At 42.7% G+C, this 13715-nt stretch overlaps 1 protein-coding gene across 7 annotated transcripts in view; it reads left to right on the forward strand.

Annotated features, from left to right (window-relative positions):
- SUGCT (succinyl-CoA:glutarate-CoA transferase) overlaps window positions 1-13715 on the forward strand; it is a 473760-nt gene that overhangs the window by 36864 nt on the left and 423181 nt on the right. For all 7 annotated transcript variants that reach the window (XM_077302697.1, XM_077302695.1, XM_077302699.1 and 4 more), the window contains exon 8: window positions 3062-3205. In XM_077302697.1, the coding sequence (XP_077158812.1) occupies window positions 3062-3205 (144 nt within the window). The remainder of the gene's footprint in view (window positions 1-3061; window positions 3206-13715) is intronic.

Raw genomic sequence — 13715 nt, forward strand, 5'->3', positions numbered from 1 at the left:
GCCAAATATTATATCCCACAAGTCTTGAGCTGAAAACTTCAAAACAGCTGATATCTTTGTGGGAGGCTGCCTATTTGTGCATTGACTAGGTGTTCAGTTTAAAAAAACCAAACAAAAACGCTTTGCCATTGTTTAGATATGTAGTTCATGCATGTATAAGATGATTACTGGTTATGATTTACATTTATCAAAGGTATGTGGAATTCTAAATGCTGTTTATAAAAGAATGGAGAAAACAAATTATATTCAGGAAACCCATCTAATCAAACATATTTTATAGTATTAAGAAAATATGGTAAAACATTACTGCAAAATTATAAATCTTGCGCTAAAAGATTTACCATTGAAAAATGTATATATGAGGTAAAACAATTTCCTGCAAGCTATACATTTATATGGTAATCTTGCTTGAGCAGGGAACTTTCATAAATATATTAAAATCTTGGCTAAGTCTGAATGCACAAGAGCCAGCATGGTATTAAATGCAGCAAACTATAATCTGGACAGATGAAGTTGATTCCCCATTCTTTCACATGAAGCCTGCTTGGAGTAGTCACAGTTCCCTCAAAACTCTCTCAGTCCCTCCTACCTCACAAGATGAGTGTTGTGGGGAGAGGAAAAGAAGCTACTTTGAGACTCCTTAGGATAAAGAAAGCTGGGATATAAAAACCAACTCTTTTCCAACTAGAACTAATCCCAATTGAATTTGATCAGGCTTCTAGGTGAAGTGATGCATCTGGTATTATCATTTGGTTATCAAAATTCCCTGCAAGGCTTTGTTTGATCTTGGGCCAAAAAACTTTTGGATAAAGATAAAAGTCAAAGTGTTATGGTCTAAAATGCATGAAGAAGAAAAATGGTGGCATGCTCAGATAATGTAATAAATCCAGAAAAGAAAATTGCTAGCAGTTTCCAAGTCTGCTTCTTTTGAGGGTACCTTTTTAATGCATTTTATTATTAGTATAGTACTAGGAGATTATTAAGCTATGAGCGCATTATAGTAGTTATACCATGAGTAACTAATTGGTTTGAAAAGTTCACATGGCATCATTTCTTTTTAAGATTATTAATCATATTTAATTATGAAGATGGCCACATAACTGATGCAGATGCCTTGGTTTGGCACCCAGCCATTTAAGAATTGCTCACAGGAATAAAGCCTGAATGATACCATATACTGGAAGCAATTTTAAACACTCCAACCCCAACTATCATGATTTTCCATATTACACTGGTTTTCCCTTACATATGTGCTGTTGGTTAGCAAAACAAGAAATGGGATTGATCTGAAATTGGCTTCTAAATCTGACTTCCTGAATGATGACTTGGGTGTAAGACAGTGAAGCAAAGTACAGATTACCTTTTCCTCAAAGTATTTGGCTCAACATGAAACCTTAAGTATGTGAAAACGCATTTACTTTTTGTCTGTTACCCTTCTTTCTCCTTCCCTTTTTTCTCTCCTTTAATCTTTTGCATTGTATGTTGTTTCATTCCATTAATGAAATTGAATGCATCCATCTTGTTTATTACATATATATAAATGTCCTTTAATGCTATATAAACAAGGCATGTGTGCCAATATAATATTATATTGAAATATAAGCCTAGAATCCCTTTTTTGCAATTTGGCTATTATTGATGTCTACTCAGTTAGCAGAATTCTGATCTCTACTTCCTGAGCTGATTCTGCACTTACTTTGTTTATTCCGTTGTGGATCCTGCTAGATTCAGATCGATTTGAACTCGGGTCTTCCTCTATCTCCCCCATCCCTACCCCATTGAAACAAAAAAGTGTTCTGTACATAATTAGGGAAGCTCAGAAGGGGGGAGATCCAAGTGCAGTCAGAGCCACTTTTTTTTCTTAAAGGAGGGGAGGATTTCAGACAGCAGCGGAGGGGGAATAAATCTAAGAGGAAAATATCTGCCAAGAGAAGCTAGAGCTTCTGGAGCTTCCCCTTTAAGGGAAGCCTTGCCACCTGGGAACAAGGAGGCCTTTGAACTGACACCCTGGCCAATCAGGGCTTTTCTACAGCATTGGTGGCTTGGCAGCATGTTATTTTGGGAAAAGCAGAGAGCTGCACCTTTACTTATGCCAGTTTTTCAAGCCGTTCGAGGGGTTATATCCACTCCAGGATATCGCGGGGGGAAAGGTTGGGTCAAATCAAGCATGCTTGTTGCAGAGGGAATATTTAAATTGCCAGAATAAAAATGGAAATCGCATTCAGTGTAGACGGCAGCGACTGAATTGACCTGGGATTGGAAAAAAAGCTCTGTGCAGATTCAGCCATGGTCACTTTCCCTTATGCTGTTATACAAAGATGAAATTATATTTGAATGGTTGAGACTTGAAGATAGTGTAAATGGAGTCTGGTTCTTGAAATCAGAGTGGCTGTTTTGTAATGGGCCAGGAAGGGGAGTAGGGTTGTTTTGGTCTATTGTGAAATTTTAAAAATGCATTTCAGTAAAACAGTTAATAGCGAAACAAGGAATAAATAGAGAGTAATTTCTAAGGGAGCAGGAATTTTGAATATTTTTACAGGGTTGCCAACCTCAAGGAGAGAGCCTAGAGATTGCCTGGAAATGCAACTGATCTACAGATGACAGAGATAAATTCTGCTGGACAAGGAAGCTACTCTGGAGGATGGGCTCCAGTCAGTTGTACTCTACTGAGGTTTCTCACCTCCAAGACTCCCACTTTTCTAGGATCTATCCTCAAATCTCCAGTGCAGAGTTGGCTATTCTCAGGAGATATGCTAGCTCTCCTCATTTTTGGATTTTGAACACTTCCTGGATGTTGGAGGTGAAAAAATAAAACATTTGTTAGATGTATAATAAATATGAAGAGGCATATTCACCTTTCTCAGATCTTAGTCTGACCGCTGTAGTCATAACTAAAGCCACTGTTAATACTTTTGATGATGCAGAAAACAAAGTATTTGATTATTGAAATCTTGACAGTCTTGATGTGGGATTATTAAGGTTTTATTACAATGAGCATTACAGTATATGGTATATACAGTACTGAAATGTCAGTTCTTCCTCTATTCTTTTCTTCATTTAGGAAGGTGAACCGATTAGACCAGGAGTAGCAATGACCGATCTTGCTACAGGACTATATGCATATGGAGCAATCATGGCCGCACTTCTTCAGAGTCGTAGAACAGGGAAGGGTATGCATGTGGATTGTAATTTGCTGTCCTCTCAGGTAAAGGCTTACTTCGCTATTTGGAGCTTGATATTGAGGCTTAAATAAAGTAGCATGCAAAGTCAATATAAATGAAGGCAGTTTCTTTGCCTCCCTTCTCCCACCACAGCCTTCTGTACCCCCCCCCCCAAATGTGCTTCCGTTGGACCCAAGGAACAATATGCAGTGCAAAGTGAGGGTCCGTAGTGGAAGGGGATAGCAGCAGAAATCATCCTTCTCACTCTGAATGGAAATAGTGTTCTGCCAATAGAACTACCAGTGGCATGGCAATTTATAATTCAGGAAAGGATTAATTTTTCCATCGACTGGTATACAGTGAACTCAACTCAAGAGAAAAGTTTGCATTTGCCTGAGTGGTGATAAATTTAAAGAGATAGAGTTTTAGCCTCTCCTGTGAATTAACCAACAGCATGTTTACATGATGTAAAAGTATTGCATGAACTTTATAAACTTTTGAAACACTTGCTCTTAGAATGTTAAGACCAGTCTATTTTTTAAAAAGTCATGTTACATTATACTAACCTACAAATAGGAACTATGATTGTAGCAACATGTATATTAGCAGCTGTGCTGATTAAATATACTTTTATTATTTATTTATTTATATTTATGCCCTGCTTTTTCAGCCAGGTTGACTATTAAAGTGGATATCTATGGGGGGGGGGGAGACAGAGGAAGGTTTTTGTTGCTCATTCTCCTACCTTGGGAACAAAGTTATCCAGAGTGGTTCGCTCACGCCTCTGCTTGCTTAAAGGTAAAGGTAAAGGTATCCCTGTGCAAGCACCGAGTCATGTCTGACTCTTGGGGTGACGCCCTCTAGTGTTTTCATGGCAGACTCAATACGGGGTGGTTTGCCAGTGCCTTCCCCAGTCATTACCGTTTACCCCCCAGCAGCAAGCTGGGTACTCATTTTACCGACCTCGGAAGGATGGAAGGCTGAGTCAACCTTGAGCCGGCTGCTGGGATTGAACTCCCAGCCTCATGGGCAAAGCTTTCAGACTGCTGCCTTACCACTCTGCGCCACAAGAGGGTCTGTAATGCTTGCTTAGGTAGGGCAATTGTAATGCAAATTTCTTGCAGCCACTTAGCTGGCAACCAGAGCCTGACCTTCCAGTTTTAGATTGCCCTACAGCCTGGGTAGGAGATCCCGAGCTCTGCTCTTGATCAATAGAATCCATTGGATTTACTGTGAAAAGAGGATATTTTTCTGTTACAAGCAACTTCCTCGCAAATGCAATTCTGAGAAAACTGCTGGAGATTTTTCTCTATGCCTCCATGGCTCCCACTTACCCGCTGTCGACTGAAGCCAGGACTAACCACATTGCAGGAGAAAAACAGTGGGAAGTGTCAGAGGCGGCTGCCCAAGACCCTGAGGAGTGACCTGGAGCTCCAGGCCTCCACTCCTCCAGTGGACCCGCGTTGGACATGGCTGGTGGCTGCGGTGGATTTCCCACCCCTGGCATGGAAGTCAGTAGCACAGAACAAAAGGGCCCTAATGAAGGAGAAAGGTCGAGCTGTGCCAAAAGGCACCAGCTCCCGCAAAGCAACACCGAAGCCCACAACGAAGCAGAAGCAAGACTTCAGCTGCGGCTATAAGCGCTCTGCAGCTCCAGAACGCATGCCACCCAGGGGGTGCACTAAGCAGCCACACGACTGCTCAGCCAAGGAGTTGCCTGAGAAACGCCGCTGGAAGCACATAGGGCCAGCAAGCCCTGCAGGTGAGCTATATGCGCTTGAGCTGTGGTCAAGGACTGCCTCCCCGGACCTCCAGTCTCTTGAGGGCAACAGGGGCATCCCGGAGCTTTGGGAACAAGTTCCCAATATATGGCAACAAGTCGCCATGGGCAGGGGGCTCCCGGTCTTTCAAAATGGTACGGCTCATGTGATTCCTCAAACATGGCACTGCCCATGCGATCCCCAAGCATGGTGACTTCTTCCCCCTACTTGTACAATTCCAGCTCTGAGCTCAGTGACTGTGAGAGGGGGCTGACCTTTACTCTCCACCAAGGTGTGCCATGTGCCCTTCCTCTCAAGGAGGGGTGTGGCGAACTCAGGTGCACCACAAGTCCTCTGGCCACCAGGGAAAAAAACAAAGAACAATGGGACAATTTTTCCTTGTATAGATGAAAGAAAAGTAGCAAGGGTCCTTGCAGAGATGAAAGAAAAGTAGAAGGCCATGCCTGCCACATCCAGCTCCAGCAGAGACAGGGATAACAGAAGCAGCAGTCCTTTTGCAACTACCACCCTTCTGGCAGGGCTAGAGACTCAAGGGACTTCAGATGTTTCTGCTCTGCAAAATACAGGCCCAAGTGTGTACAGCGGCAGTCCCAGTCCTTCAGGCATAACAAGAGCCACCAAGCCCAGAAGCACTCTGCCTGACTACCTTGTCGGGGGCAGGCTCCACTTCTTTGGAAGGTGTGGAGCCACACTGCAACAGACCAGTGGGTGCTGGGCATAATTTTGGAGGGCTACCAGATAGAACTTACAGCAGCCCCCCCCAAACCACTTTGTCCAGTCCCCTCCTCCCAAGACACTGCACAGAAGGTCTTTATTAAACCAAGCCATTCACCATTCGGTCGACATTGGGGTCATAGATGAGGTTCCCCCTCAACAAGAATCCTTAGGAGTCTATCCTGTACTTTTTGTTGTGCCAAATAAATTGGGAGTGGCAAGCAGTCCTCAACCTCAGAGGCCTAAATGGACATGTGGAACGACTTATTGACATACCTGGACATTCAGGAGGTGTACCTTCACACACCAATCCACCTGGACTCCAGAAAATACCTCTGGTTCTGTCACCAGGGGATGCTCTTCCAAATAACATCATTAACATTCTGCCTGTGCTATGCACCAAGGTCATACTGGTGCTGGTAGTGAATTGGCACCAAGGAGAAATTCTTCTATCCTTATTTAGACACTTCATTTCTGAGGGCCAAGGATCGGAGGATGGTGATGTTGGCCACACGACACATTATCTCCGTCCCTCAGACCCACAGTTTTCCTGCTCAACAGCAACAAGAGTCACTTGACATAAGCTGCATACCTAGTGCACCTGGGGGTGAGTATTAGCCCACACAGCACAATAGTTTTCTACCAGTTGACAAATAGATAAAGATGATGCAATGGGTTGCGGAGATCATGGCCAGTAGGGTAGTTGACCTTATCACCTAGTGGTGCTTCACGGGCTGATGATATTCACCACTGACATGGTGCGTGTGGCTTGCTTTCACTTGAGACTGCTGCAGTGGATGCTTCTACCATTCTAGCAGGACATCGCAAGATGAAGAAAGAAGAAACTGATACTGCCTACATCAATCCTCAAAGAGCTTCTGTGGTAGAACCTTCCAGAAAATCTGACAAAGGGCATATGATTAAATTATCTGAATCACATCACGGTCACTATGGATACGAGCCAGAGGAGCTGGGGAGCTCATTGTGAGGAACTCACAGCTCAGGGCAGGTGGCGCCAACCAGACCAGGGGCACAGCATAAACTGACCAAAACTTCGGCCAGGCAAGCTGGCACTTCTACACTTCCATCCAGCCCTTTGATGCACGTGTTCTGGTGCACATGAGCAACATGACTGTGAAGGCGCGCATCAACAGACAGGGTGGCACGAGTTCTCACACGCTGTACCTCAAGGCATACCTGCTCATGAGAGGGGCAGAACAGAATCCTGCCAGCCTCGGAGCCGAATATCTAAAGGGCCTCGACAACCAGCAAACGGATTGACTCAGCAGACAAGATCTCAACTCAGGAGACTGGAATTTGAATCAGGAGGTCTTCCACCAGATCGTAGCCAAGTTCAGCATCCCAGTGATGGACCTCCTGGTAAGTGAATAGGCATCGAGGTTACTGATGCACTATTGCCACCCAGCAGTGGAGAAGGTGGATGGCTTCAGTTGCCCATGACCTCAAGGACTTCTGTACATGTTCTTGCAAGGTGTTACACAGGATCTGATGGGGAAAAGCAATTGTGATCATCATGGCATGCCATTGGCCCTGATGGCCATGGTTCTCAGACCTGATTCAACTGTCACTGTCAGACCCATGGCCATTGCTATCCAGGAAGGCCCTTCTAATTCAAGGGCCATTTCTACACCCAGACATCCAGCTGATATCCTGGAAGTTGAGCAATGCTTCTCTGGAATCTAGGTTTCACCACCATGATAGTGGACATCATGTTGCAAGCAAGGAGACCATCCACCAGACACATGTACAACCATACTTGGCGCACCTTCCTGACATGGGCCTCCAACAAAGGCCTGATAACAACTCCCCTGTCCTACAAGGACATCATACACTTCCTGTATGACGGGAGGTGGCATCGCCTGAGGACTAATACCCTAAGAAGACAGGTAGCAGATCTGAATGCCATCTTAGGCATTGACTGTTCCAACTCCCTGATGATGAAAGCATATGTCAGATGTTTCTCAAAGTGGTCAAGTAGCTGGATCTGCCGATCCAGCATAAGTTCCTAACATGGCAGTTACATATAGTTCTTCGCGCCTTAATCAAACCTTTTTTTGAACATATCCATCAGTCCAAACTCAAGTATTTGTTGTGGAAGGTGGTCTTCTCATGGTCATGATCTCAGCCAGGCAGATCTCTAAAATGGCTGCCTTATCAGCCAGGAAAGAACTCTGCTTTTTCAGAAAGGATGCAGTCAGATTGCGGACGGATCCTAGCTTTATTCCAAAGGCCTCTTCACACTTTCACTGCAAAGAGCTGTGGTCCTCCCTGCTTTATACCCCAAACTGAGGACACAAGGGAAGAGGGACCAGTATACATTGGATGTGCGACGGGCCCTGCACATCTACTTACACAGAACGACAGGCTTGGACATATTGTTCATCTCCCATGGCAGGACAAACATTTATTGGAAAGTTCCTTTGGCCACCATTGCCTATTGGGTCAAACAGTGCATTATCAATGCCTATGAAGTCCAGGGCAAGATTGCTCCAGTGAAGATCATGGTCACTCCACTTCTTCCATAGCATTATCCACAAGCTTCTCCATCAGTGCTTCTCCAGTTGGTCTCTCTGGAGGCTAATTTGTGTCTTGCAACAAATAACTCTAGAGTGAATGCGACATGTATTCTCCCACCCCGGGCACAGCATGGGTACTGCTAACCACTCTGGATGAGTTTGGTCCCACTGTAGGAGAATGAAACATTGGACTCACCTGAAGATTTCTTCTCTCCAGTGAGGCGAAGTCATCCACATCCCGCCCAAGGGATAGAGTGCTCATTCAGACACACACACATATTAAATAAACGAATAAACAAACAAACCAAAAACAGCCTGATGTTATATGAGAATGCAGCAGGGCTTGGGAACAACTGGAAGGCCAGGCTCTGGTCACCAGCTAAGTGGCTGCAAGAAATTTGCATTACAATTGCCCTACCTAGGCAAGCAGAGATGTGACCTAACCACTCTGGATGACTTCACCTCACTGGAGAGAAGAAACCTTCAGGTGAGTCCAATGTTTTGTTCTGTCCCCCACCTTTTGGCCTCATTTAGACACTATGACAAGCCGAAATTTCTCCATGTTTCATATTTGCATTGCTATGTTCTCTCCCTCCTCTCCTTGTGAACCCAGAGTGCTTAAAGATTTGTCTGGGAAAACTGGAGTTCTTTTCTTCCCCAGAAACTGGGATTCTTTACAGGAGTTTCGTCATGGTTTTAGAATCCTGGTTGTGGGGAGAAAACTAATTCCAGTTATCCAGTCTTCTGAAGCCAGAACACAGCAACAATGAGTGTGTGTTCCCATTATAGACAAAAAGTATGTATGTTGTATAAGTGGGTTCCTTAAGCTGTTCTTGCTGTACTCTGCCCACCTTGCCCAGCCTTTGTATTCACTGCAGTATCTTAGTAAGACAATGCTGAAATTGATTACTTTCCCCTCACATACCCACTGAGACATTGCTTTAAGAGGACTGATAAACTGGGGATTAATTGTGATATAGAAACTGAGTTCCTCGGTCGGGCAGGGGAAAGTATGGTATAGCAAACGAATCTTGTTGAAATTGTGTGGTAAGTTAGAGTGTTTTAGTCTTTCCATTCCTTTCTCCATTGTCTCTAGTTGTCTAGGAACTTTACAGGCTGTGGATACATTATATTTTCAGAAGGTTCCCATGTTGGTCTGCAGTATAAGAGTTAGCCCATTAGCATCTTCTTGACCAGCTAGAAGACAATCTGGGGGTTGGGACCCCTTTGGGTGTCAAACGACCCTTTCACAGGAGTTACGGCAGGGTTAACAGCTTAGCCAGGAGGGGGGAGAGTGCCACAACTGTTGCCACTCCTCCTGCAGGCACCCGCACTTGGCCACCAGGTGCTCCAGCAGCGCCTCCAGCGTGTCGCAGTCTCCTGCCAGGCACTCCAGGTGGCGGCGCAGCTTGGCGGCCTCGGGGTCCAGGCGGTGGTGCAGCTCCTGCAGATTATGCCAAGCCCCTCCAGGCACGCCCGCTCCCAAAGTGGCTGACATCGCTCCTCTTCCATTTCATCCACACAACAGCCTTGCGGGGTAGATTGAGATAGAGTGTTTGTCTGTCTGGAGCAGCAGGAAATAGCGAGATTGGCATGGGACAAGAGGCAGAGCTTAACTGAGAAACCCCAGAAATAAATAATGAACAATGGATCTTCACGCCATCAGTCAGTTTTGGTTTAATTTCTGTGAAAGAACACTTGCATAATTTTATGGTTGGGGTCACCACAACATGAGGAACTGTATTAAAGGGTCGCGGTATTAGGAAGGTTGAGAACCACTGTTCTCCCTTCATCAGATGCATCCTTAATAGCAGTCCTTAATATGTTCAGCAGTCTGAACATTCTAGCATTTTAAGTTCCATGACTATATTGCCCTGTGAGATGCTTACAAACATCTTAATATTAACAGTTCAACAGTATTAACTGTTCTTTAATATTAACAAATGGGAATCCAGCAGTCAGAAAAAAAAAGATTTATCAAAGTAAGGGATAAATTGCTAATTTTAACTGCATTCTGTGGAGGTAATAAACTCTAATGTCATCTTTCAAAAATGTCTAAAAGCCACTGCTCTGTAAGATTTTTATGATTATGTGGATTTAGCAAATCAAACTATAGCTGAATAGTAGCTGATTACTAATTAAGAACAATACTTTATCCACAAAATGAATGAAATCAAGATCCTTTTTTAAAAAAAGGTTTATCCTAAATCAAAAGCTGTGGGTTTCAAAAGGGCACCAGCATTACATGGTCTCTTGACTATGAACTTTTACCCCTTGACTTAAAGCGCCTTTGAAACCGTTGCCTAGAACTTGATTTAGGATAGTGAGCTCCATCCAGTCCTTTTGAGTCAGCATCTAAACAATAATCTTTAGATTATGGTAAATAAGAAGGAAGCTGTTTCTGGACTTGTTTCCAATTATAAATTGATCGATGTCTTCTGTTGTGGCCTGCAAATATCTCTTGGAAGTTTTTTATATCAATCCTGCATTTGATTATAACCAGTTGAGTAACCAACAAATGAAACCAAAAAAAGACCCAAAATATCCCCAACTCCTGCAACAAATTAGTTTGCCTTCGTCTGACATTAAGCAAGAAACCTTATGCTTCCATAAAATACAGTCCACGAATAGACAGTGTATATTGGATCATCCATTGCTAGAGAGCAGTTGCTTCTTGCCTGACTTCTGGAGGCATCCAGTTAGACCCACTGAGAAATGGGATGGCAGAGAGCGCTCTTTTTATATTCCCAGCATTTTACCTTTAAGGTGCTACGAGTTTCTTTGATATCTTGGCAACCTCTCTGGTATTTTAACCGTATTGTGCATTTTCTGAGATTGTACAAACAGAAGGTTTTGGTTTCCACAGTCCTAGCTTCATGTGCTTGTGTTACAATTTTCAGGAAGCAGATTTCCCCTTTAACTCCATATTATAGGCAGGCTGTCTTTTAAAACTTAGGTGACTGTCAGAAGAAGCTTGAAATTCAGTAGGGATTTCAGAAAGAAAAATGTCTAAAGATGCTGGGCGCACATAGGCCCTTGAATCCCTTGAAGGAGCTCTTGAGATTGTGGCCTGTGGTTAGTATTGTTTGTATTACATGATTGCTGCTAAGCCCCTTCTCTGCTTCTGATTACTGAATCTCAACAACTTTACATTATTAAAATATATATGTAGTATCTTTTTTTTGGTTATATGATAACCCTGGGGGGGGGGAGTTCTGACAGTTAAAGTACATTTATTACCCTTAGTAAAAACTTTATTGGCATATATTAGAACTATCAGCTGGCTAAGGATTTTATCTGATTGGAAATCTCTCTTGCGATTAATCAGTGTTTCTCTCTCTCTCTCTGTGTATACATACATGACATGCACACACAAATTCTAGAACTCTCTGTTGTAACAAAAAGAAAAATAAACAATTGTTTGCAACTTTATCACATAGTTATAAACGTGTTTTTTGTTGCTGATAATTCGGAACTTTGGTAAGAGATGTCACTGGAAAATGCCATGGATATATTTTGATTTTGGATGCAATGAAAATTAATATTAATTTAGTTATCTTTCAAATCAAATGGAATCTTAGATGACACTTTTCTTTGAACAATGCTATCTTTTGACATCTGAACAGCTGAAACCGTATTTGTTCTGAAGACAACACAAAGTGTTCAAAGGAATGCGAAATAGGGATTGAACAGTGGGTGTTCATCAGTGCTGCAAAGATGTGAAGCTGAATTTCTCACTTTAAAAAAGCATGTTCTATTCATATATTTCACTTGCCTCCAGGGATATGTTTTGTGTTACCCCACAGTTCAACAGGACAAAAACTGCTTAAATAATAGGCCACTTTCAAGTGCCTTTTTAGTTTTAAAACTACTTTATGTTCATTCAGATACCACAGTGTAGAATTGCCTTGAGTGTCTTGTATTTCCTTGATCTCTCTCCCTATATATCTGTAGCGTGAAGCAAGAGTTTGTAGCACCATACTGTGGCATAGACAGTTGAAAGTAAATTTCTCTTTAGAAGTTCTTCTGAAATATTTCTCTTAAAATTTTTCAGTTTAAAGCAAAGGTTCACTGGTCTTTGGTGATGTTTAACTATCGGAAGACATTGCCAGATTAATGGAAATAAACCAAATTTCTGCACAGATGAAGGCATATGTTATGGAAATATACCACAAGCTCACCACAGAGCTTGAGTGTGGAAACACGCAAGCATGTGTTGCTTCTTTATCTTGGTTTTAATATGAGAGTCTTCTTTGCTACTCACTAGTTATTATACAGTTTATTTTAGATTACAGTTATAAGCCATTCCTGGGTGCCAGTGATACCGGCATTGGTACTTCATACATGATTTACGAACTCATGTGTGTGGCCAAATTTAGATGTTGATGCAGTCACATAGACTGGAACTCATACCCTCTGTAAGCAGTTTTTGACAGCAATCCTGCAGCATTGTTTGAATCAGCTACATAACACCTAGAAAAGTACCACACATGCCTGCATGTGATACCAAAGATACACCTAAATTAAACATTCTGAATTTAGAATCAGTATCCCATTATTGCGCACATAATTTTGAGCCCTGGATAGTATCAAAAAGTATCATGAAATAAAAATGGTTCTTTTCCCCCTAGTGTAATTAGGGATGTCAGTCTCCAAGAGAGATCTGGGGGTCACTGAGTATTACAGCTCATCTTCAGACTGGATAAAACAGATGCTTTGGAGGTTGCACTGTAACCTGTTAAGGTCTCTGTCCTCCCCAGGCTCCATCCTTCAATCTCTAGGATTTACCTAACCTAGATCTGTTAATCCGATCTCCACCCCTGCTGGTGGCCAGGAAGGACCTAGCAACCCTACGTGCAATTGAAGCGATATAGTAGAACTGTGGTCAGCAGCTAGGTTTAAGGGGAGAGACACTTTAAGGAGGGAATTTAAAAAAAGAAACCAGCAAGTCTTTTGACATAGGTATCAAGCCCCTCCATGTATCACTTGTGGAAAAGAGACTGACAGTTAGTACAATTAGAGCCAGCATGGTGTAGTGGTTAAGAGTGGTGGACTCTAATATGGGTTTGATTCCTTGCTCCTCCACATGCAGCCATCAGGTTGACCTTTGGTTAGTCACAGTTCTCTTAGGGATGTTCTTGCAAAGCAGTTATGTTAGAGCTCTCTTAGCCTTGGTTACTTCACAGGAAGGGAATGATGTTTGGAAGCTACTTTGGGAATTCTTCAGGTATTAAAAACTGGGATATAAAAATCAGCTCTCCTACTTTTGAAGAGGCCAGATTTGGCTCTGGAGTCTCACAGCAGTTAATTGTCATCCATCCATCCATTCGATTTTTAGCCTCCCACTCTCTGGGAATTTGTGGCAGGGTACAAAATACCCCCCCCCATAAAATATTACAAAAAAAAAACCATCCCATGACAGAACAACAGAGCATAGGCTAAAAAGGTAAAACAAGATTGGCAGAATATTCAAGAATATTCATTGTAAGACTTGCAACTTAGAAAAAAATAATAATTAGACC

Source organism: Paroedura picta, chromosome 11 (genome assembly GCF_049243985.1).
Source record: "Paroedura picta isolate Pp20150507F chromosome 11, Ppicta_v3.0, whole genome shotgun sequence".
Classification (NCBI taxonomy): Eukaryota; Metazoa; Chordata; class Lepidosauria; order Squamata; family Gekkonidae; genus Paroedura; species Paroedura picta.